At 41.2% G+C, this 26,178-nt stretch overlaps 1 protein-coding gene across 1 annotated transcript in view; it reads left to right on the top strand.

Moving 5' to 3' along the window:
• LOC122799695 (ankyrin repeat and KH domain-containing protein 1-like) overlaps positions 1 to 26,178 on the top strand; it is a gene marked incomplete in the record, with an annotated part of 3,928,199 nt that overhangs the window by 3,438,643 nt on the left and 463,378 nt on the right. Inside the window, 1 exon segment of the mRNA XM_044068930.1 lies at positions 13,992 to 14,141. Coding sequence (XP_043924865.1) covers positions 13,992 to 14,141 — 150 coding nt within the window.

Genomic DNA, 26,178 nt, shown 5'->3' with positions numbered 1-26,178 from the left:
ATTGCACTTCAATATTACATTTCCAAGTTTTAAAGATACCAAATGCAGATTTAAAAGAGCTTGGTATAGAAACTAGTAGGACAAGATATCTCACAGATTGTACATTTACAAGGACAATGTAATCCTGCTACTTAGTAAGTCATTACACATATCTTTAATAGATTACAATTTAGTACTAATGCATCTAAATTTGTAAATTGAATAGAATGTTGTGTAAATGGACAATATTGCCTTCAAATCTCAAAATGTTTGTTAGTGGCACCACCGTTTGTATGTGTGGTTTCAAATAACCCAGTGTTAATAGTAAAAGACAAAAACAGAAGCTGACACTGCCCATAATTGGTGGGACATATTCACAGGATGGTCATCATCTGGGACCAAATTGCTAAACTGGTGCATACATCCGGTGTTAATAGTTGTAGAGGTCATAATAATAATGACAGCTTGGAATTGTTTTATATACTGCAGGTTACGAAGAGTTGCAATAACTCAAGTCATGATAGTTAATAGGTTCATAGGTTGGTACTAGGCTATCGGCCCTAGGGCCTATACAAGCCTAGCCATAACAATTCCCTGGATATTTCTTCCCACAATATTTACTTCCCTGGACCTCTATCTAGCAGGGCGACTGACGTGATCCCTGGGGTGAATTTCCTATCTCCCATACAATCGTCAAGGCTCCTTTTGAAGAGGGCCAAGGAGGTGCTCTGCGTGACATATATGGGCAGTCTATTCCAGAGTATGGGGAGTCTCTGGGTCAGGAAACTATCCCTGCAGCATGTTTTGTTCATTGTGATGATAAGGTTTAGATCCCTGGAGCGTGTGGCTCTGAGGGATTGGGATTTCTTTAAGTGGAGCATGTCCAACAGCTCAGGGTTTGACATGGGCCCTGTATGTTAAGCAGAGATCGCCTCTGAGTAGATGATATGCTGCAGAGTATGTCTGGAGTTTTTTTAGATGGTCAGCATAGGGCATCTGCTTTATGCCTGTGATTCTTTTAGTGAGGTATTTCTGCGGCCTTTCCAGCTGTTGCAGATGTCTTGTGAGGTACATACAAAATGGAGCATTGTACTCTGTAATGGGTCAAATGAGATATGAGTACAGTGGGACAATGACCTCCTTTTTTCTGGTTGAAAAACCCTTAGTGATGAGGTGTGCCACATAAAAGGATTTCCTGACTGTTGTGGCAATGTGGTTGTCGAAGGTGAGACCACTGTCCACCTGTGTCCCCAAGTCTCTCATCACACTTTCAGTGTTTAGTGTACTGCCACCTATGTGGTAATTCATGGGTACATGGTTTTCCCAAAGGTGATAACTATACCTTTCTTGGCATTAAGCTTGAGCCCATGACTCTGGCACCAAGCATCTGTTTTTGTAAGGCCCTTTTGTGGAATATCCACATCATTTCGGGATTCAATAATGGCTCCCAATTTGCAGTCATCTGCGAACTTTGTTAGCCAGAGTCCCTTGGTGTTGGCCTGTACTTCAGAGAAGTAGATGCCAAACAAGAGCGGTCCCAGGACTGAACCCTGAGGTACTGCACTTGTCTAGAGCTGGATTTGGTGTCGGCTACTTTTACAGTCTGGGTTCTATCAGTAAGCCAGTTGGCAACCCATCGAATGACGTAGGGATTTATACCCAGCTTAGTAAGTTTATCTATGATCCCAGAGTGGGGGATGGTGTCGAAGGCCTTGGCAAGGTCCAGATAGGTTGTGTGGACCGCCTTACCCTCGTCCTCAATTCTGGAGATTGATTCGAAGAAGTCAGTCAGGTTCAGGAGACAAGATCGGCCCTACACGAACCCAAACTGGGTGGGGTTTAGTGTTTGAAGGTCACCAATGTCTATTTATAAGTTCCATGTCTTTGCAGATCAGGCATGTCAGACTGATGGGACGGTAGTTACCAGGATCCAAGGTGGATCCCTCCTTGTGGAGTAGGATAACTGTAGCTGTGCTCCACTCAGTGGGCACGAAGCCTGAGGTGAGGCTATGATTAAAGATGACACTTGGGTGAGGTGCCAGTTCATTTTGTAGTTCATGTAGTACACAGCCCGAGATGCCGTCTGGTCCCATGGATGCTGCATTCTTAGCTTTGGAGAGTGCGATTTCTACCTGTGTGGCCGTGATTACTGGAATTTTGCAATCTTTTGGTATTGAGATGGGCCCTTTAGAGAGTGAAGTTTGCACTAAATCGATCTTCCAGTATATTGCCAATATCCTTGGGATCAGTATATTTAATGCCATTCTGTTGTAGCTCAGAGCAGATCTGAGCATTGCCATTTAGGTTCTTGACATAACTATAGAATGCCTTGTGGTTGTCTTTGGAATCTTTGGCAATTTTTTTTTTCATAACTAGCTTTGGAGGATTTTATGAGGGATCTTAGCTTCTTACCGAAGCTGGTAAGGGAGTTTTTTGCATCCTGAGATTTTCCTCTTTTCTGCAACAGTTTGTTCCTTCTGTTGTATAGTTTGATTAGGGCAGGAGACCACCAGATTGGCTTCCTTTTTTTGGAGGAGAGCGTCGTAGTTCTGTTTGGGATGGCAGGATTCATGTACTAGTGGATGTGCTTGTACAGTGCCTTAGTGTAGGATTCAGCAGTCGAACTTTGAGCTCCAGCCTGCATGGGTGTCATGAAGTTTGTCACTTCTGACTTGAGTAGCATGAAGTTGGTTTTGGAGACGTTTTTTACGGAGGTGTCCGTACTGGGGGGTGGAGGTGGGATGCAGATGCCAAGGGTGATTTGCTTATGGTCAGATCTGTCCAATGAGGGGGTGACCACTGGTGTGAAGCATCTATCTCCCATGTTAGTAATGACCAGGTCTAGAATATTGGAGCCCCTGGTGGGACAATGGATTAGTTGATGCAGGGCGTTGGAATTTATGAATTCCAAGAACCGTTGGGAAAAGGTGTTGGTACCAGAGTAGTTTTCCCAATTAATGGCAGGGTAGTTGAAATCACCCAGCATTAGGGTGTTTGGTTGTATCTTAATATTTTCCAGTATGCTTAGAAAGGTGTAGTGAGAGTCTTTGGGCATGGTGGGGGATCTGTAGCAAGCTACAATTTGGATTGCAGTCTTACCTAGTGTTAGTTGCACCTGGAGAATTTCAGATGCATTGTGTTGGGTAACTAGCCTGGAGGTGTGAATATCCTTGGTGAATATGGACACTCCTCCACCTTTAGTGCTTCGGTCTTGGTTTGGTGGCCGAAAAGTGTAGTAAGAGTTGTAGCCTGTTATTGCAGGGGTGCTCTCTGGAGCCTTGAACCAGGTCTCAGTGCACAGATATCGATGTTCTCCATTTTTTAGGAGTGCCTCGAGAGAGTGCATTTTGAGGTTTAGACTCCTGGCATTGAGTAGCATTACCTTCAGATTTTGCATGCTTGTATCTGTTACTGTGGTGGTTTTGTCCTTTGAACCTTGCCTAAAAAAGGCACTATAGGGGTGGCAAGAACTTTAGCCAGTAACCTGAATCCCAGAGGTGCCAGGTGCACACCATCTCTGCCAAAGCATCGTGGTTTGTCGATCATGTCGTCCCAGGGAGACAGATACTGGTTCCCCTTTGAATGACACCAGAAGCTTAGCCAATTGTTGAAGTCGATCATTTTGTCCTTTATACTGTGGCAACGTAAGCATAAAAAATGGTCAATACTGTAAATAGCAATGCTGAAGAAACAAATGCAGTCTCTTCTTTACCTGAAGTTTAGTCTTTTCCTCAAAATATATAAAAAGGGTGAAACTGTAATAGAAATAGTATTCTATCTCCATTTAAACTGTTAGCATGATTATTAACTTGGAAAAAAAGCTGCAAGAATAATATAGAGCAAAATGAAATATAAAGGGTTAATGTATAAGTAATATAAAATGCTGAACAAGCGTGCTGCAAAGAGCTTAATTAGATGTTGGCATCCAATATAAAGGGTTAATGTATAAGTAATATAAAATGCCGAACAAGCGTGCTGCAAAGAGCTTAATTAGATGTTGGCATCCAATATAAAGGGTTAATGTATAAGTAATATAAAATGCCGAACAAGCGTGCTGCAAAGAGCTTAATTAGATGTTGGCATCCAATATAAAGGGTTAATGTATAAGTAATATGCCGAACAAGCGTGCTGCAAAGAGCTTAATTAGATGTTGGCATCCAATATAAAGGGTTAATGTATAAGTAATATAAAATGCTGAACAAGCGTGCTGCAAAGAGCTTAATTAGATGTTGGCATCCAATATAAAGGGTTAATTTATAGGTAATATAAAATGCTGAACAAGCGTGCTGCAAAGAGCTTAATTAGATGTTGGCATCCAATATAAAGGGTTAATTTATAAGTAATATAAAATGCTGAACAAGCGTGCTGCAAAGAGCTTAATTAGATGTTGGCATCCAATATAAAGGGTTAATTTATAAGTAATATAAAATGCTGAACAAGCGTGCTGCAAAGAGCTTAATTAGATGTTGGCATCCAATATAAAGGGTTAATTTATAAGTAATATAAAATGCTGAACAAGCGTGCTGCAAAGAGCTTAATTAGATGTTGGCATCCAATATAAAGGGTTAATTTATAAGTAATATAAAATGCTGAACAAGCGTGTTGCAAAGAGCTTAATTAGATGTTGGCATCCAATATAAAGGGTTAATTTATAAGTAATATAAAATGCTGAACAAGCGTGCTGCAAAGAGCTTAATTAGATGTTGGCATCCAATATAAAGAGTTAATGTATAAGTAATATAAAATGCTGAACAAGAGTGCTGCAAAGAGCTTAATTAGATGATGGCATCCAATGTAAAGGGTTAATGTATAAGTAATATAAAATGCTGAACAAGCGTGCTGCAAAGAGCTTAATTAGATGTTGGCATCCAATATAAAGGGTTAATTTATAAGTAATATAAAATGCTGAACAAGCGTGCTGCAAAGAGCTTAATTAGATGTTGGCATCCAATATAAAGGGTTAATTTATAAGTAATATAAAATGCTGAACAAGCGTGCTGCAAAGAGCTTAATTAGATGTTGGCATCCAATATAAAGGGTTAATTTATAAGTAATATAAAATGCCGAACAAGCGTGCTGCAAAGAGCTTAATTAGATGTTGGCATCCAATATAAAGGGTTAATGTATAAGTAATATAAAATGCTGAACAAGCGTGCTGCAAAGAGCTTAATTAGATGTTGGCATCCAATATAAAGGGTTAATTTATAAGTAATATAAAATGCTGAACAAGCGTGCTGCAAAGAGCTTAATTAGATGTTGGCATCCAATATAAAGGGTTAATTTATAAGTAATATAAAATGCTGAACAAGCGTGCTGCAAAGAGCTTAATTAGATGTTGGCATCCAATATAAAGGGTTAATTTAGAAGTAATATAAAATGCTGAACAAGCGTGCTGCAAAGAGCTTAATTAGATGTTGGCATCCAATATAAAGGGTTAATTTAGAAGTAATATAAAATGCCGAACAAGCGTGCTGCAAAGAGCTTAATTAGATGTTGGCATCCAATATAAAGGGTTAATTTATAAGTAATATAAAATGCCGAACAAGCGTGCTGCAAAGAGCTTAATTAGATGTTGGCATCCAATATAAAGGGTTAATTTATAAGTAATATAAAATGCCGAACAAGCGTGCTGCAAAGAGCTTAATTAGATGTTGGCATCCAATATAAAGGGTTAATTTATAAGTAATATAAAATGCTGAACAAGCGTGCTGCAAAGAGCTTAATTAGATGTTGGCATCCAATATAAAGGGTTAATTTATAAGTAATATAAAATGCTGAACAAGCGCTGCAAAGAGCTTAATTAGATGTTGGCATCCAATATAAAGGGTTAATGTATAAGTAATATAAAATGCTGAACAAGCGTGCTGCAAAGAGCTTAATTAGATGTTGGCATCCAATATAAAGGGTTAATGTATAAGTAATATAAAATGCCGAACAAGCGTGCTGCAAAGAGCTTAATTAGATGTTGGCATCCAATATAAAGGGTTAATGTATAAGTAATATAAAATGCTGAACAAGCGTTGCAAAGAGCTTAATTAGATGTTGGCATCCAATATAAAGGGTTAATGTATAAGTAATATAAAATGCCGAACAAGCGTGCTGCAAAGAGCTTAATTAGATGTTGGCATCCAATATAAAGGGTTAATTTATAAGTAATATAAAATGCCGAACAAGCGTGCTGCAAAGAGCTTAATTAGATGTTGGCATCCAGTATAAAGGGTTAATGTATAAGTAATATAAAATGCTGAACAAGCGTGCTGCAAAGAGCTTAATTAGATGTTGGCATCCAATATAAAGGGTTAATTTATAAGTAATATAAAATGCCGAACAAGCGTGCTGCAAAGAGCTTAATTAGATGTTGGCATCCAATATAAAGGGTTAATTTATAAGTAATATAAAATGCTGAACAAGCGTGCTGCAAAGAGCTTAATTAGATGTTGGCATCCATGCAGAAAAAGGAGTGTGTTACTGAGAAACAAACTTTGTAAACATAGCCATGGCCGAAGACGTCGACAAGATAATCATAATAATCATCAAACTACAAAGGACAAGGGAACAAAGGAAAGCTGTTATACAAAGAAAGGACTGTTGTACGTCAAACTTTGGGAAAAAAACATCAGACGTTGTATAAATAGGAGTGTGTATAAACAAGCTTTGGGAATTTGCCATAGAGAGCTGACAGTATTCGTGTTCCATGCTTGTAGATCCAAAAGAAGAATGTAATAGTAAAAGTGTATTAACTGAAGCAGTTTGTCTCTGTGTATTTATTGTACTTGATACAATACAGTAGGAAAGTAGGTGATTACAATAAATGGTTAAGTACTGTGGTATGCACGCAAATGCAACTAACAGCAAGAAACCAACAGAAGACATGCATATAATTTTTCAATGCCCCCTTGTAGCGCCCCTCCTTAAATTGTTTTACTTGAGCTTAGCTAGAGGATTTGTCCTAGTACTGTGGAAACTGCAATGGAGATGGCTGTACCACTGACCCAAGAAACTGTAGACTCATTAGCCTGACTAGTCTAATTTGCAAAATCATGAAATCTGTCGTGTATGACCTCATAAACTATATCAAAAATCTTATGAGGCCAGACCCACATCAGTTTGTCTTTGATAAAGAAAGATTCTGTCTATTTATTTTATTATCGTTAACGTCAGAAAGATCACATAGAGTAACAGTGATTTTTCTTTTCAGATCATAGACCTGTATGTAGACTAGCATGACTAGCCTTATCTGCAAGGCCATGGAGCGAATCATCATGGATCTAGTCAACAAAAAATATAGGTAATCTCCAAACAAATGAACCCCACTCAGTTTGGATTTGTCAAAGGGAGATGATGCCTGTTAAACCAAGTGGACATCTTCGACACAATCACCAAGGCCGTGGGTGAGGGGAAATCTTGGGCATACAGCCTACCTAGACTTTGCCAAGGCGTTTGTCACTGTCCTCCACTCAGGCATCATTGACAAACTCACCCAGCTAGGTATCAAACCTTATATCATCATATGGGTTGTTAACTGGCTCACTGATAGAACCCGTATAGTCAAAATAGGGGAATCCACCTCTTACAGCAGACCTGTAACCAGGGGTATTCCACAGGGATCAGTCCTGGGACCTTTACTGTTCGGAATCTATTTTTCCGAAGTACAAGCAAAAACTTAAGGTCATAGATTCTCCAAATGATGTCAGTATCCTATCCTTCAAGAGTAACTTACAGAAACAAATGATTGGTGCCAAAGTCTTAGTCTTAAACTCAATGCAAAAACGCATATTATTCATTTTGGTAAGGGTGATGTTCCACATCAATAGCAACACCCTAAGTATGCACTCAGTGGTGAGAGACCTGGGCACACAGGTCAGCAGCAACCTTAACCTTTCACTACCATGTCTCCACAGTGGTAAGAAGGCCATTCTGTATGGCTTATTTATTTTTTGTTTAACATTTGTTTACTGGGAAAATCCAACTTAGAACTAAGCCAATTTTCAGCGGAGGCCCCCTGAGAAATGCTCCATATGCATGTCTTTGTGATGTGGGAGGAAACCCACACAAACGCAGGGAAGGTATGCTTACTCTGCCCAGAAGGCACCCTAGCTGAGAATCGAACCGGAGAACCTCTTGCTGTGAGGCGACAATGCTACCGCTGCACCACTGTGCCACTTATCTCATAAGTAAGGGCATTACCTCCAGAAAAAAAGTTACAACCTCCCTGCTCCCTGTACTCTTCCCTCATCAGGCCAATAGAGTACAACGCCCCTTCTTGTATGCACATTTCAAGCACCTGCAGCAATTTGAGAGATCACAAAGGTTCCTCACAAGGAAGATTCAACGTCTTCAGCATCTGTCCTCTGTGGGTCATCTGAAATCACTGTCACTTTATTCTGTTTCATGCAGACTACTCAAAGGCGATCTCTACCTTGCGTACAAGGCAGTCTCTGACCCTACTTTGTTGGAAATGCTGCTTCTCCATAAGTCAAACGGTACATGGGTTACTCACTCTAAAGACATTAACCTGGTATGTGACATTAATAGAACTTTATGGAGGGACAGATTTGTCTCCTAGAGGTTACCACACCTGTGGAACAGACTCCCACTTTGTTAAATGGAACACCTCACTGTCCCTATTCATATGCAGTCTGGACGATTTGATGGGTAACCGTAATTCATCCCGGGGGTTCCACCTGTGTCCCTCTTGGACAGGGGTAAAAGGTGCTGAGTGTGAAAGTAAGGATAGAACTTGGCTAGGCTTGTAAGGACCCTAGGGCCATTAGCCTAGTAACTTCCTACGATCATAGCTGAAGCATTTGGCACTAGAGCTTATGCTGATATCTTAAACTCGGTGCCTTAAAAGTAGATCCATACTTAACAGAGGTGGATAACCAACTGGCTGAAGGATAAAACTCCGAGTTCCATTAGGTCCAATAGGTCAATTTAAAACTAGACTAAAACAACATTTGTCACTTAACTGGCTATGTCAATGTATCAAGCCTGGCTAACTCTCTCTAGAATGTGTAAAAATCTGTTAACCAGTTTACTGTGTAATCTAAATTAATCCTGATTTACGCTCGGGATTAATTCTCAGTTAGAGCGTCTTCTGTGTAGCAACATGCATGAATGGGCATTCCTTCGTTGAAGGTTGTGCATTAGGCCCGGAAATCAGTACGTAAAGATCTACTGCCAATCATTAGTGGACCGGAGTTCCACTGTGGCGACTCCTAACCGGGAAAAGTCAAAAAACACAAACAGTTAACTCTAACCTGTGGAACTCTTTTAACTTACTTATGTAAGCTCTGTAAATAGTCAGTTTGTAATATGTAATGCTGTATCTGCTTACCCTTGGAGCTTTTCTCCCTGGGGCTCTGCTGAAAATGGACATGCATCCAGTCGGACTATCCCGGTCAACAAATGTAAAATAAAATAAATAAAAATAGTTAAGGTGACATGCACTTCTGAAAGTAATAAGGAAGTAGTGGTCTGCATCAGGGCTCAGTACTGGAAACTCTCTTTCAGCATCTATTTCCCTGATCTCCAGAACAGGAATGAGGACATTTGGTTAACTAAGTTTGTAAATGGCTGCACACCAGATGTTTGTTGTCAAATTCCCCCGATACACATCAATTGCAGCAAAAATGAACCCTTTTAAGTAAGTGGTGCAGGAGGTGAAAAAAAGCTAAAATTAAATGCAAAAGTGTAGCATTGTCGTCTTGAACCATAGAGTGCAACCGGAACACCAGTCCAAAATAATGATGCAGTCATCCATCTTGGAAGGTGGGTTGATAATTCCCTCTCATTCAGTCACTATGCAGCATAGTGGAAAGAAAATCCTTCCATTCAGCACAACTAATATCTAAAGGCACATTATGCAGATCAAAAGAATTTAGCCCTTGTTGTGCAGCCTGTATTAGACCAATTATTGAATACAGCATCCTCTTTAGGCTGTATATTTCCAGATATATCAACCAACTGGAAAGTCTTCAGAGGTTCCCAACTAGGAAGATTGTTGGCCTAAACCTCCTACAATTCCAGGAAAGGTTTGAAGTGCAGTCTCTTAACTCATTTCTTATAGGCCCTTGCATGGTGATCTGTGCCTTGCATTCCATGGTGTCGGCTGCCCCACCCTCCTTGATTTCATGTATCTAATAGGTTTATACTAGGCTAATGCCCAACAGGGTCTTTGCAGGCCTAGCCTTGCAACCCAACGCAGTTTTGCCCGAGACGTTCATTGGGTGTCTGTGGGGGTATGTTAGTAAAGAGGTAGCTAAAGGTTATGTGGGGGTATGTTACGTGAGGATTAATTTACTTAAGGTCTCCCTGTATTTGTTAAAAAAAAAAAAACTTGAACTCATGTCTTATATCTGTATTAACTACATGTTTAGCTAGTGCATTTGTGAGATTCTTTTTATTTATACTATACAGATGTTCCCTAATTCTCTCTTTCAAACAACGATCCGTTTTCCCCACATTTGTTAAATAATCTGCATACAGCTAAGTAAACTGCATGCATAGTGTTACATGTGGCTGTAACTTTAACATAAAAAAGTTGACCCGTATCTGGATGCTTAAAGATAGTGTCAGTTAAAATATAAGCGCAATAATTGCATTTGCCACATGGCTTAGTTCCAAAAACTGAAACAGTGGAATTACTAAATAATTGTCTGTTTGGGTATTACCCATGAGAATGTGAGACGTGGTAATATCAGACATAGAACAGAAGAGCTCGAAGCTTGCTGGATAGCTAGGCTTAGGGCAAATTATGGTCATGGACTTAATGATCATATTCCAATTAAACCAGTGTTACAAAGTAGACCTTTAAGGAAGAAATGATATGCTTGTTTTTATGCTTATTTTACATATACATTTTTCACTTTTTATGTTTGTTTTATTAATGAAGTTTAATGTATATTTTTTATGCATATGTGTTTAGGTGGAAAACCATGTTTTTTATGTGATCTATATCTTTAAATCTGTACTGTATAAGTATCACATGATTATAAAGGTATATATATATATATATATATATATATATATATATATATATATATATATATATATATATATATATAAAGGTGTAGTATTTCAGTTTACTTCAAACACCTGGTGAAGCTATATGTGAAAGCGCTTGTGTGAATAAAGCTGAGCTGACCAGGATTTATCTTGAGTTCTTGTTTTTTGGATATTATTACTGCTACTACTACTGAATCTGGAGCCATACCTTTGCTGTTTTTTTGTGCATTTGGACTATTATTTTATAGCAAAGGTAATAGTGGTTTGTTTGGTGTTTTTGTTGTTTATCCTAATCAAAAGGTCCACTAATAATATGGTCAGTGGCTTAAATCTCCACTAGCATATAAAACACGTTGAAAAAAACATTCATCACTGTCTGTGGTGCAACATGTAGCGTGCACACGTTCAGTGCAGAAGGCTGCAGGTTCTGTTCCTGCAACAAGTCTGTTGATTACTGACACTGCGATGCAGCATAAAGGGGCACTGCACTGCTGAGTGTGTTGTCCTTTGTATGAGATGTTAAACTGAAGCCCCATCTGCTTGATTTACTGAAACCTCACGTGGATGTATAAGATCCCATGGCACCTATCGAAAAGAGGAGGGGAATTTCCCCAGTCCCCTGGCCAATTTTCCCTAATAGTATAAATAACACCATGGGTCTCCCCTGAAAAGAGGCTACCAGCCTAGTCATAATAACCCAGTCAAAAAAGGGTAAATAAAAAAATTACCCATCGCCTTCTCCATCCCTGGAATAAACTACACTTGTAAGATAAAAATGATACCCTAGCATCCTTCTGAGTAATCTCGAGCGGATGGGTACCCATAAATTTGCACCAGCATTGACCTGATTTACACTTGGGAAGGATGGTGTACATCGTGAGGGGGTGAGTATTGGCAAGGTATAAATGGTGTTGAGATTCCTTTGACTTGTATTTCCTGTAAGCCTTTGAGTGGCGTAGCAGCATTTGTGAGTGCAGTATGATGACTAGGAATCTGGCTGTATGTGTGGTTACAGTGCTGTCAGCAGCAGAGAACAGTGATAAGTATCCATAAAAGCAGCAAGAACTTGTAGACACTGTGAGCAGCAACTGTCAGTTTAACTCCGATGCCGCAACAGCAAACGCAGTGAATCAGTAACAGACTGGCAAGTACAATTGCAGCAAAAACCCCAGAATTGCAAGATGCATTTTTTGGTGTACTTTGGACGTTAGTATAGTTATAGGTTCATAGGTGTTTACTAGGCTAACAACCACAAGGGCCTTTTAAGCCTAGCCATGCAACCCAAATCTCTGACAAGTTCTTGTACCCTTGGTAAGTGTAAGCAGGCACTTGGTAGAGTAAATATTTACAAGCTAGGGCCTGGGAGATTAACCATTTACAGGTTGCCTGTGTCCCTTAGCGTTATAGGTTCAATACCAGAGATGAATTTCCTGTTACTCATCAATTTGTCCACGTTGACCTTGAAATGGGTTAGGGAAGAACTCTGCTTCACATGGGTAGGGAGCCTGTTCCAGAGAAGGGGTAGTCTCTGGGATACATACCTGTCTATCCAGCAGGTCCTGTTTATATCACAGGCAAGGTTCAAGTCTTTAGAATGGGTAATTCTGGTGCTGTTTGTTTTGTGGATGTGCAGGAGATCCATCAGAGTGGGGGTCTGACAATGGCCCTGTATGTTAGGCATAGATCTCCCCTCAAAAGCCTGTTGAAACAGAATACAGGGATAGAGTCTTGAGGCGGTCTGCATAGGACATTTTACTTAAGCCCCGTATTCTTTTAGTGAAGAACTTCTGTGGATGTTCCAATTGTTGGATATGCCTGGTTAGATAAATAAGCAAAGGGGCATTATACTCTGTGATAGGTCTAATGAATGCTGAATACATTGGAGCAATGGCTTCCTTGGACTTGGATGCATACTTTTGTTTATAAGTTGCGCAACATAGAAGGATTTCCTCACTACTGTAGACACATGATGGTCAATGGCTAGATTATTATCTGTGTGTCCCTAAGTCCCTGATTACTGGGTCAACTCCAAGGGGTGTCTTGTCAGTATGATAGTTACAAGGGGTGGATGACTTCCAGATGGATGCTGTTATGCATTTCTTGGCATTAACCATTGCGCTGACATCAGTTTTTGTGTCAGCCCGTTCTAGAGAACATTTGTATCAGTGTGGGATTAAGTGACCACTCCTAATTTGCAGTCATCCACTGTTTAGAAGTAAATGCCAAAAAGGAACGGTCCAAGGACTGATCCCTGGGGGACTCCACTTGTGACTGGCCTCTGTGACTCTACAAACGCTATGTACAATGAAATAATGTTTGTCAAATTTTGATTTTCTTAGATTTATAACTATATGTCTTACAGTCATGAAATCACTGCCTGTTATACTAACCTGAAGTACACCCAGAAATACAATCATGTTTTTTTCTCAAGTATTAAAAGAGAGAGAGAAGAATATAAAGTAAGATTTGTAGTGTTGCATAGCCAAGAAAGATGGTCACCGAGTTCTGTGCAGATGGGTATATTTCATCCTTAATTAGCAGCTGGGCATGTAGTAGCAGGATAGTTGGTATCTAAAGATTTTTTTACTTTGCTATGTATTACATTGACATCTTGAAAGACAAGAATGACAGGGAACATAGTTAGAAGCGTGTACACAACCAGCTTAAGGATTCCCTTAGTTCTATAACCCCCCCCCTGAACAATGCTTGCCTGTATATGTTTGAGTATGCATTGAACAGTAAATGGATTATGAAGTGAAATACTGTTCTGGTTGCAAAGAGAAGTTGCATCTGCATATGGGAAGATAGGGTTTAGTTTTGATGGAAACTTGAGTTGCACTGGTAGGCAGAAGATATATTTATCACACTTATTTTAATTTGAGTATGTTAAAACAGTTGTGGGAAGGTTACATGTAACGAGGTGCAGTAGTGCTTTGTAGAATCAGCAAGATTTTGATTTGCTCTGGTTAATTCTGATTTCCTTTTTCTTGTTGATTGTGTTCTAGGTCAAAGAAGCTGTCAGTACCTGCATCAGTAGTATCCAGAATAATGGGAAGGGGGGGTTGCAATATAACTGCCATTCAGGACGTCACCGGTGCCCACATTGATGTCGACAAACAGAAGGACAAAAACGGAGAGAGAATGATCACAATAAGGTACGAGTATTTTAAGTGTAACGTTAACAGCGAGGTACGCTACATGGCTGCTCGGATATTATTCTTTTGTATTGTGCTAATACATGTTCAAATGTATTTTACAGATGTGACTTTCACAGAATAAGTGTGTCTCTATTTCTTTAAGTAAGTAATAAACAAGCGTCTGTTCTTGTTTCCAAATAAAATGAAATGTAAAAATGCGATTGCTGTTAGGGTCACATTGTACAGATAATTTTTAAAAAAGGTGTGTTCAGTAGGTTTGGCTTCTTGTTTCGGTGGTGTTTAGGAGTTACAGATTGGCTTCCTGTTTTGATGGTGGTAAGGAGTTACAGATTCGCTTCCTGTTTTGATGGTGGTGAGGAGTTAGATTGGCTTCCTGTTTTGATGGTGGTAAGGAGTTACAGATTGGCTTCCTGTTTTCATGGTGGTAAGGAGTTACAGATTGGCTTCCTGTTTTGATGGTGGTAAGGAGTTACAGATTGGCTTCCTGTTTTGATGGTGGTGAGGAGTTACAGATTGGCTTCCTGTTTTGATGGTGGTGAGGAGTTACAGATTGGCTTCCTGTTTTGATGGTGGTGAGGAGTTACAGATTGGCTTCCTGTTTCGGTGGTGTTTAGGAGTTACAGATTGGCTTCCTGTTTCGGTGGTGTTTAGGAGTTACAGATTGGCTTCCTGTTTCGGTGGTGTTTAGGAGTTACAGATTGGCTTCCTGTTTCGGTGGTGTTTAGGAGTTACAGATTGGCTTCCTGTTTTGATGGTGGTGAGGAGTTACAGATTGGCTTCCTGTTTTGATGGTGGTGAGGAGTTACAGATTGGCGTCCTGTTTTGATGGTTTGAAGGAGTTACAGATTGGCTTCCTGTTTTGATGGTGGTAAGGAGTTACAGATTGCCTTCCTGTTTCAGTGGTGGTAAGGAGTTACAGATTGCCTTCATATTTCGGTGGTGGTAAGGAGTTACAGATTGGCTTCCTGTTTCGGTGGTGTTTAGGAGTTACAGATCGGCTTCCTGTTTCGGTGGTGTTTAGGAGTTACAGATTGGCCTCCTGTTTTGATGGTGGTGAGGAGTTACAGATTGGCTTCCTGTTTTGATGGTGGTAAGGAGTTACAGATTGGCTTCCTGTTTTGGTGGTGGTAAGGAGTTACAGATTGGGTATTACATTGCTACTTCCCATATAAAAAGCCGTTTAAATGGGAAGATACCGACGTGCACATGCTGTGTGCTACTGCAGTGTGTCAACTCTTGGACTTGGATTGGTATTTGCAGTTGGTCTTTAGCAAATCTTTACCCTTTTAACAGGCAACTCTGGGATTACACAAACAAAAACAGATATTTGTGGTAAACAGTACTGTTTCAGAAATTCTTTCAGTACTATGACAGCTTTATACACAGCCACTGACCCATTTATAATATATTTTTTCAAAATTAACAAGGGGTCTGTTTGTTCAATTTTTCAAAAAAATGTTTGAAATAGCTCTCTGGGATGTCTAGCTATTTTTCTTGTTCATAGACAAGTGCCAGACTAGCTGCCATTTTAAGTTTAGCCAATCTTCTTCGCTGAGAATCAAACCCTGTACTAGTTTGCTAAATACCTTTACCATTATGACACCCCCCCCAACTGTTAAATTGTTTTGGTTCCTTCTGCTGAATTCACAGCTTCCATACCGTAATTCTACTGCAGTGCTTCAGAAATGTACCCCTTTTGTCATATTTTTCCATCTAGATCCCAGATACATCCTCACTTGCAAATCAGGTTCAGTTTCTGCCCATAAGTCCCTGTTGAAACTTTTCTCCCAAAGTTCTCTTGAGCTCCATAATAGCAGTTTTAGGCAGTGTATAATCGTACATCAGTGTAAACCTCCTCTCCTGCCAGTAACCTGTTACTACCACAAGTCTTACCATTGTTTTTTTTCTATCAGTATTACTAGCCTATTCCTTTCTTCCTGATATTCTGCTGAATATTCACCCTGAAATCCTTTCTTTAAGTCTGCATGCTTATTGCTATCTAGATGTGCCTCCTGCAACATTGCTAATTGTGCCCTACACTTCTTAATGTAATTTAATACTCTGATTTTTGTCTGTACATGTAAGGCCATTTACATTCCCACCCATTAATATAGAACAGTTCTTTTGAGTGTATATTGCCAACTTTTAGCTGACATGTACACGTTAATGTTTGGCAAGCCAATCTCATGTAGTTGCTTATCTCTAGTTGAACCTATGTCATGTTTTTCAATACTTTCTATTTCAAAGAAAACACTTAAAGCGGAATAAATTTTCATAGCCCCCCCTCCCTTTTAACTTGGAACAAACACACAAAACTATGTACATTTCAACAATTGAAGTTTACCCCTCCAGTTAGGAGTAGCAGCCCAAATCACAGCCTGTACCCACAGGTGTTACCTAATCTAAAAATTAAGGTTACCCATGCTAAAGCACATGCTGGAGCCTGTGTTCCCACTTAAACTAATTATATGTTCCTCTTTTAGATGTGAAAAAAAATAGCCTGCATGCTTTCAGTAAACACAAACTTGTAGTTATAAGAAAAAACTATGTGAGCTGCTGCTGTTAAATTGTGCACTGTAACATTAAATGCATTATATATACCAAGGCTGGTGGGGAGGCAGCTACTTGCATCAATTCATTTCTCAGTTTCAGACTTGGTTTTCCAGCAGCTGTTTGCCAGTGTACCTTTTAAATGCTAATTAGTGTACCATGTTCATTTCACTCCGTGTTAAGACTGATCATGGTAAATGGCATGCACCTGCATATTCCTGTCCAAGTTGGCAATGAAAACAAAAAAAGCTTTTGACTTTGCAGATGCACGAAAGTCTTTTTCACCCAGAATACACTGTTTCAGCACACTCGTAATTCCTTGTACCTGTAGACAACTTGCCTCTTGCCTTTGCTAATGAGAAAAAAAAGTCTAATGACCCTCAGTATATTTGCATCGGTCATAAAGATTGCTGTTCGCATTTGTGTGACACACTTCTTTGCAAGACTAATAAAACTGTAAATTCCATTGGAGAATGTTAGTTGGATTGCACTGAAGATGCCTCCAAATGTTAAGTTTGGTAGTCTGTTGGAGTGATGCCTCCATTATTTAAGACGTGTCAAGATTTATGGAAATCCATTGAGACTGTGCACATAAAGTCCTTTGTGACAAAGATAGATTATACTTAAACATCATAAAGTTAAGTTTGAAGGCTGCCCCAGGAAGTCTAGAAGCACCTACTTTTAGACCACCTGATAAGCCTCAATTGTCTATGAACAGAAGACACGAGTTTTTATTTTTGTTTGGGGGGTGGTAAATGCTTTTAGAACTTCAGCAGTTTGGGGCAGTTAGCTAGTTGTGCATACTTAGATTGCCAAATTTGGCATTACCACAAATTCTGAGTACTTTGAATACTGTGCCGGATAGTAAAGAGAAAAGGTAAGTTAGCAACAAAGTTCAGAACTCCTTAAATGTAGTGTTTTTTGCCTCAAAATGCTCTTACAAGTTTAGAGGCTGTTTCCATAGTAGCACTGATGAGTAGTTATTGAAGTATATGCCTGGTAATGATCAGAGAATCTCCCTTAAGATACAAAGGCTCAGATTTCTGTATGCGTCTGTGTAGAGTGACTTATTAGGCAGTTCTTGAATTGAGCCTCACCAGGAGGCTGATTTCTCATAAGTTTGAACTGCCCGGCTTCTGAGTTACCTACAGAGGAAACCCAAGGCCTCAGCCTCTTCTGGTAGTCATCTCCTGATAGAAATGAAGAGGGTAGGGACCTCAGAAGATCATATGCAAACAGCCATTTGCAGACATGGAAGGTCTGCTTATAAGCGGGACGTATTAAGCATTTATCATTTGTAATTCTACAGTTCTTTACATTTATTTTTGTGTAAGTAAACTTGGAAGGAATACACTCTGGAGAGATGCAGCTGTAGTGTGTACTCGGGGAGCATCTGCACAGTAGTTGGTGTGATGTCAAGTAAGTGGACGGGGATGTGATTTTGAAGTCCAAGGTTTACAAATTTGTTTAATCTAATAAAATTGGTCAAAAGCACAAACGTAGATAGATTGTTAGCAAAAGTATACACCAAATCGCTTCCATCTTTTTTATGATAATATTGCAGTCATTTATCTGAAAACCTGCGTTTTCTTGTGCAGTAGAGTTACCTCCATCCTCATCACTCGTGTCTTTCTACTGTTGTTGGATGTCTTGGTTGTTCTGCACGGCATGTTCTCCAGTTTTGCAAATTTAAAATAGTTTTTAAAAAAATAAAGGGCTTTGAATCCTTGAAAACTTATGTGGATGACTTTGTGAAAAGCTGCAATCTGTCACCTCACTTCTGGGTGTGAGACTGAATACAGCAACCCAGATGGCCTTTTTAACCCCGGACAAACAGAAGAATCTTTCCCTTTACTTCCATCAACTATCTCATCAGTCCGGCTGACTGCAAGGACAGTCCTTCAAGCCTTAGGGTTCATGGCATCTTGTATTCTGGTGCTTCCCAATGCCAAACTGCATATGAGGAAGCTGCAATGGTATCTCAAAAATGTATGGACACAGCACTGCCAGGATTTGGTCACTGTCATTCAAATAATACCTTGCATTCAAAAGGAATTTTTGTGGTGGGCTCAGGAATGTCACCTAAACAAGGGACTCTCTGTGACCCGGCCAGAGGCGAGTCAGATTCTAACGACAGATGCCTCAGACACAGCTTGGGGAGCTCATCTGAATGGAAAGTGGATACAAGACAAGTGGCCTGCCAGACTGCAGCATCTACATATCAACATGAAGGAGATGTTAGCGGTCCAGTTTGCATTAATGGCTTTCAAGGATTTACTTCTTCCAGGGCAGGTGTTGATTCTAACAGACAACACAACTGTCATGTGGTACATCAACAAACAAGGGGGAACACATTCTTATCCTCTATGCAGGCAAGCAATGATTTTGTGGGAGACTGCGCTAAGCTTGCAACTGAATCTTCAAGCAAGGTTTCTGCCGAGCACAGAACTCCTTAGCAGATGTGTTAAGCAGGCAAATCATGGATCCCCACGAGTGGAAACTGGATCTTCATGTATTTCAGAAATTGACAGTGTCATGGGGAACTCCAGACATAGATCTTTTCGCTTCTCCATTAAACCACCAGTTGCCAAAGTTTTGCACGAAAAGGTTTCATCTCACAGCTTGGAAAGTGGATGCTCTTTCTTTCAGTTGGAAAAATCTTCATGTGTATGCCTTTCCACCTCTGCCTCTCCTCCCAAAGGTACTCCTAAAGGTCAGACAAGACAAGCCAAGGATGATTTAATAGCTCCAGATTGGCCTCGCAGCACTGGTACCCATTACTGAGGAGCCTGGTAAGGAAGCCTCCATGGCCCTTACCTTTGCTTCCACACCTATTGTCTCAGAAGGACGATCATCTACTCAATGTCAAGCTTCACTCTCTTCATCTAACGGCCTGGCATATTCTGTTTTGAACCAGAGCAGGTCTCAGCTTCCTCAACAAGTTTTGAATGTGATTCTGGAAGCCAGAAGACCTAGTACAAGGAAGGTGTACGAGAAAAATGGAAGAGATTTTTATTTTGGAGTGCAGCAAAGGATTTGATGTTTCTGAGCCAAATTTGAGTGTGGCTCTTCAATATCTAACTGAGTTATTGGACAAAGGTTTGTCTTTCTCTTCCATTAAGATTCATGCTGCAGCAATTTCAGCTCACTATGATTGTGACCCACCATTGTTTTCTCATCCTTTGTTCAAGCAATTTCTTAGAGGGCAAAGAATATAAGACCCCACGTAGAGCTCCTACTCCTGCTTGGGACCTCAATTTTGTGTTGGAGAAACTCACTCTACAACCTTTTGAGCCTGCAGCTACTGCTGAATTGAAATATTTGTCATGGAAAACTGCTTTTGTTAGCCATTACCTCTGCAAGAAGGGTGTCTGAATTGCAGGCCCTTATGGCGGTGGGAGCCTTTCTTGATTTTTCATAAGGATAGGGTATCTTTACGTACTAATCCTTCCTTTATGCCTAAAGTGGTTTCTAGTGTGGCTTTAAACCAAACTATTCATTTGCCTACTTTTTATGCAAATCCCCAAAATAAGGGGGAAAAGATTTTGCACACTTTAGATGTACACAGGCAATTGCGTTATTATTTAAGCAGGACTAAGGATTTTAGGCAGTCTCAGCAGTTGTTTGTTTCTTTTGCTTTGAGGTCGCAGGGCAAGCCTGTGTCAAAACAAACTATTTCTAAGTGGGTTGGGTTTTGCATTACTTTCTGTTACTCCCATCATGGCAAGGAGATTCCAGCTGGGATTAGGCCTCATTCCACTAGGGCTACTGCCACTTCAACAGCATTTCTAAGGGGGGTGGCAACTAAGGATATTTTGGAGGCAGCTACTTGGAGTTCAGTGCATACTTTCTCTAAGCATTACCACCTTACTCTTTACTCTAAATCTAGGGCTGGTTTTGCCACTGCTATTTTACAGGGCATGTTGGCAGCTCCGGCTTCTTTGATTTGCCATCCTCCCTTACCTCTGCTTTGGGATTCTACCCAAGTGTCAGGACTGCAGCAATGTGAGATGAAGAACATAGTACAGTTTTGTACCTACCATAAATGTAGATGTTCGAAGATCCACATTGCTGCAGTCCAATTCTCCTCCTCCTTCCCCTCTGTGTTTAGGGGTGGTTGTGTGGGTGGGATTGTACCTTTCTGATTTTGTATATATTGTACATATATTTGGTACAGGGGTGTTGGGTGTTGTTGTTTTTTGGTTTGGCCTTATCTTTTTAGGGTCTTCTGACATCTGGGGCAAGAAAAGGCTGAGGATATGACGTCGGTCATGCGCATTTGTACCCTGACGTCAGACTAATGCGCCTTGACCGACGTCAGCCTTATACTTTGGTATTCGGGCCGACTGGGACAGCGGACTACCCAAGTGTCAGGACTGCAGCAATGTGGATCTTCGAACATCTACATTTATGGTAGGTACAAAACTGTACTTTTTGATGGTGGTAAGGAGTTACAGATTGGCTTCCTGTTTCGGTGGTGTTTAGGAGTTACAGCTTGGCTTCTGTTTCGGTGGTGTTTAGGAGTTACAGATTGGCTTCCTGTTTTGATGGTGGTAAGGAGTTACAGATTGGCTTCCTGTTTTGATGGTGGTGAGGAGTTACAGATTGGCTTCCTGTTTTGATGGTGGCGAGGAGTTACAGATTGGCTTCCTGTTTTGATGGTGGTGAGGAGTTACAGATTGGCATCCTGTTTTGATGGTTTGAAGGAGTTACAGATTGGCTTCCTGTTTTGATGGTGGTAAGGAGTTACAGATTGCCTTCCTGTTTCAGTGGTGGTAAGGAGTTACAGATTGCCTTCCTATTTCGGTGGTGGTAAGGAGTTACAGATTGGCTTCCTGTTTCGGTGGTGTTTAGGAGTTACAGATTGGCCTCCTGTTTTGATGGTGGTGAGGAGTTACAGATTGGCTTCCTGTTTTGATGGTGGTAAGGAGTTACAGATTGGCTTCCTGTTTTGGTGGTGGTAAGGAGTTACAGATTGGGTATTACATTGCTACTTCCCATATAAAAAGCCGTTTAAATGGGAAGATACCGACGTGCACATGCTGTGTGCTACTGCAGTGCGTCAACTCTTGGACTTGGATTGGTATTTGCAGTTGGTCTTTAGCAAATCTTTACCCTTTTAACAGGCAACTCTGGGATTACACAAACAAAAACAGATATTTGTGGTAAACAGTACTGTTTCAGAAATTCTTTCAGTACTATGACAGCTTTATACACAGCCACTGACCCATTTATAATATATTTTTCAAAATTAACAAGGGGTCTGTTTGTTCAATTTTTCAAACAAATGTTTGAAGTAGCTCTCTGGGATGTCTAGCTGTTTTTCTTGTTCATAGACAAGTGCCAGACTAGCTGCCATTTTAAGTTTAGCCAATCTTCTTCGCTGAGAATCAAACCCTGTACTAGTTTGCTAAATACCTTTACCATTATGACACCCCCCCCCCCCCCCAACTGTTAAATTGTTTTGGTTCCTTCTGCTGAATTCACAGCTTCCATACCGTAATTCTACTGCAGTGCTTCAGAAATGTACCCCTTTTGTCATATTTTTCCATCTAGATCCCAGATACATCCTCACTTGCAAATCAGGTTCAGTTTCTGCCCATAAATCCCTGTTGAAACTTTTCTCCCAAAGTTCTCGTGAGCTCCATAATAGCAGTTTTAGGCAGTGTATAATCGTACATCAGTGTAAACCTCCTCTCCTGCCAGTAACCTGATGTTCTTCATCTCACATTGCTGCAGTCCTAACACTTGGGTAGTCCGCTGTCCCAGTCGGCCCGAATACCAAAGTATAAGGCTGACGTCGGTCAAGGCGCATTTGTCTGACATCAGGACGCCAGGGTACAAATGCGCATGACCGACGTCATATCCTCAGTCTTTTTTGCCGCATGGTCCGATGCAGAAGCAGTATTGCGAGTGCAGGTTGGCGTTCTGAAATTTTCTGAAGTCGGAGTTTCAGACCGAATCAAAGTTGGCTAAGTACCCCGTTGGGGAATATTTTGGTTTTTTCTTGCCTCAGTATTTAACCGGATGTCAGAAAAAGTGAATAACTGTATTTCTTGTGGGAAACAGATACCTCATAGAGATTATCATACCTTGTGTATACCTTGCTTAGGGCCTGAGCACGACGTTGTTGGCTGTCGCTCTTGTGCTAGATTTAACAAACGCACTATTAAGAGAAGATTAGATTGTGCCAGGTTAGTGTTTGGGAAGCGTTGTAAGTACAACATGCCGGCGGATGCTCCGACGGCTGCTTCGGCTAAAAAGCGCAAGGACAAAGCAGCGAAGCCTAGGGTGGAAGAACAGTCTGTCCCGGACGACGGTTCTTTAGAGGGCTCGGTGGAGCCGGTGGTTCTACCAGAAATTCCTTTGGATTCTCAGGGTGAGACTTTACTGTTACAAGATGTGTCCTCTCAGGAGGTAGGCCAGGCTGAAGGGGCTTCTCAGGTAGCTGTTCTCCCTCCCTTCCTAAGGTGGTTAGGCCCTCCCTTCTGTTTCCAAGGCTCCTTCTAGAGGTAGGCCAGGGTTAACTTCAGTGGGGGTCTCCCCTAGTTCTTCAGGGTCTCTGCCTAAGAAACATATGCTTAAAATGGCAGAAGATTTGATTACTATGTTTAGAGGTTCTTTACCCCCCCCTGATAAGAGGCCTAGGGTGGAACCTGAGCTTGAAAGTTTTGAGCAGTGTTCGGAGGCTTCTGAGTCTTGGTTGAAGACTTGCAGGAGTATCCTCCTTATTCTGATTCTGATGTAGATGACTCTACACCTTCGGCTTCTCCTCCTGAGGATTTTTCTTTTTCAGAGACCCTTCATTCCATGAGGGAGCATTTTAAATGGGAAGGTCAAGATTTCTCTGATTCTAGGAAAGGCTTAGGGAATTTTGTTTCTACCCCAGCATAGGCCTTTAGCTATACCTCCTGTTCTGGATGTGGTAGAGGATGTTTTGCAGAGGCTTCCTGAACCCTGATTCTTTGCCTCCTGCCCCAGTTAAACCGGACAGGTATTATAGGGTGCCTGAAGCTCATAAGTATCTTTTAAGAGTCCCAGGGCAGACCCAGAAACTGTTTCTCAGGGCCCTAAAGGTGTTAAGGCTTCTGTTGTTAAAAATCCTGTTCCTTCTGATAAGGAGGCAAGGGCTTTGGATAGATGGGGAAAAAGGTGTATACTTCTTCCACTTTAGCCATGAGGGCTTTGAATTGCCAGTTTCACATGTTGAAATACCAAAATTATCTCCTTTCACAATTGAAGTCTAAGGTAGATGCTCTGGCGGAAGGTATTGAGTGTAAAGAGTTGCAGGATTTAGTTCATGTTTCTGAACAGGTGGGTAAGCATTCCTTGCAATGTGGTTTTGATGCTGTACAGGCCTCTTCGAGGGTGGCAGCCACTGGTTCTGTTCTTCGCAGGCACGCCTGGCTCAGGGATCAGAATTTAGCTGAACATGTAAAGACAAGGATTTTAGATGCTCCTTTACAATCTGATGTGTTATTTGGTGCGCCTGTGATCGCAGTTTTAAAGAAAATGGAGGACAAGGCTAAGTCTATGCAGACTGTTAAAGATTTTTTGCAGGTTCAGCCTCCAAAGTTTAGTAGGAATTGGCCTACTAAGGGGTGGACTTATCCTTCTTATGATTCTCAGTCTAGGGGTAGATCTAGACGTGGTAGGGGCAGAGCTCAAGGTTCTTTTAGGCCTAGTGCAGGCAGTTCGCCTGCCCAGTCTTCTGGTGAGGGCAGGGGTCAGTCCTTTCGTAAGCAGACCCCATGACTTGCCTTTTCAGCTGCCAGAGCCTTCTCGGCTGGCAGCACCTTTGGGAGGAAGGCTGACACTCTTCAAAGAAAACTGGAGTGTTATTACTCCACACAGATGGGTATTGGATATCGTTCACCACGGTTACAGGTTTTATTTCCATACCTTGCCTCCTTTCAAAGGCATGCCAGACATTCCTCCTCTACAAAGAAAAGAGGCTCACAAGCAAATTTCTCTGTTGCTCCAGATAGGGGCCATTCAGCCGGTTCCTGTGCCAGAAAGGGGCCTAGGATTTTATTCTCGCCTGTTCCTAGTACCAAAAAGGGGAACACGTGGAGACCAATTTTGGATTTGTCTATCCTCAACACTTATTTGGACATTCCCAAGTTCAAAATGTTGACGTTACAACAGCTTTTACCTCTGCTGGGCAAAGATCACTGGATGGTAACTTTAGATCTCAAGGAGGCTTACCTTCATGTGCCTATCAGACTCAGTTGCAGGAAGTATCTGCGTTTCCGAGCTGGAAATTCCCATTATCAGTTCTCTGCATTGCCCTTTGGCTTATCTGCTGCGCCCAGAGTATTCACAAAGTTCTGGCTCCAGTTGTAGCTTTTTCAGGCTAAAAGGAATACAAATCTATCCTTACTTGGACGACTGTCTGATTCTGGCTCAAGAAAAGGAGCTTCTTCAGCATCTGGAATATGTGATAGCAGTGCTAAGATGCCTGGGGTATTCTGTGAACGAAATAAAGTCCAGTCTAGTACCCTCTCAAGACATGTGCTTTCTGGGTGTGAGACTGAATACAGCAGCCCAGATGGCCTTTTTAACCCCGGACAAACAAATGAGTCTATCCCTTTACTTCCATCAACTATCTCATCAGTCCGTGCTGACTGCAAGGGACAGTCCTTCAAGCATTAGGGTTCATGGCATCTTGTATTCTGGTGCTTCCCAATGCCAAACTGCATATGAGGAAGCTACAATGGTATCTCAAAAATGTATGGACACAGCACTGCCAGGATCTGGACACTGTCATTCACATAATACCTTGCATTCAAAAGGAATTTTTGTGGTGGGCTCAGGAATGTCACCTAAACAAGGGACTCTCTGTGACCCGGCCAGAGGCGAGTCAGATTCTAACGACAGATGCCTCAGACATAGCTTGGGGAGCTCATCTGAATGGAAAGTGGATACAAGACAAGTGGCCTGCCAGACTACAGCATCTACATATCAACATGAAGGAGATGTTAGCAGTCCAGTTTGCATTGATGGCTTTCAAGGAGTTACTTCTTCCAGGGCAGGTGTTGATTCTAACAGACAACACAACTGTCATGTGGTACATCAACAAGCAAGGGGGAACACATTCTTATCCTCTATGCAGGCAAGCAATGGTTTTGTGGGAGACTGCGCTCAGCTTGCAGCTTACTCTTCAGGCAAGGTTTCTGCCAGGAGCACAGAACTCCTTAGCAGATGTGTTAAGCAGGCAAATCATGGATCCCCACGAGTGGAAACTGGATCTTCATGTATTTCAAAATTGACAGTGTCATGGGGAACTCCAGACATAGATCTGTTCGCTTCTCCACTAAACCACCAGCTGCCAAAGTTTTGCACGAAAAGTTATCACACAGCTTGGAAAGTGGATGCTCTTTCGTTCAGTTGGGAAAATCCTCATGTGTATGCCTTTCCACCTCTGCCTCTCCTCCCAAAGGTACTCCTAAAGGTCAGACAAGACAAGCCAAGGATGATTTTG

Source organism: Protopterus annectens, chromosome 4.part0 (assembly GCF_019279795.1).
Source record: "Protopterus annectens isolate FY-2018-M chromosome 4.part0, PAN1.0, whole genome shotgun sequence".
NCBI classification, from domain to species: domain Eukaryota; kingdom Metazoa; phylum Chordata; order Ceratodontiformes; family Protopteridae; genus Protopterus; species Protopterus annectens.
The sequence above is the reverse complement of the archived record's forward strand: the minus strand, read 5'-3'. Positions and strand labels throughout refer to the sequence as shown.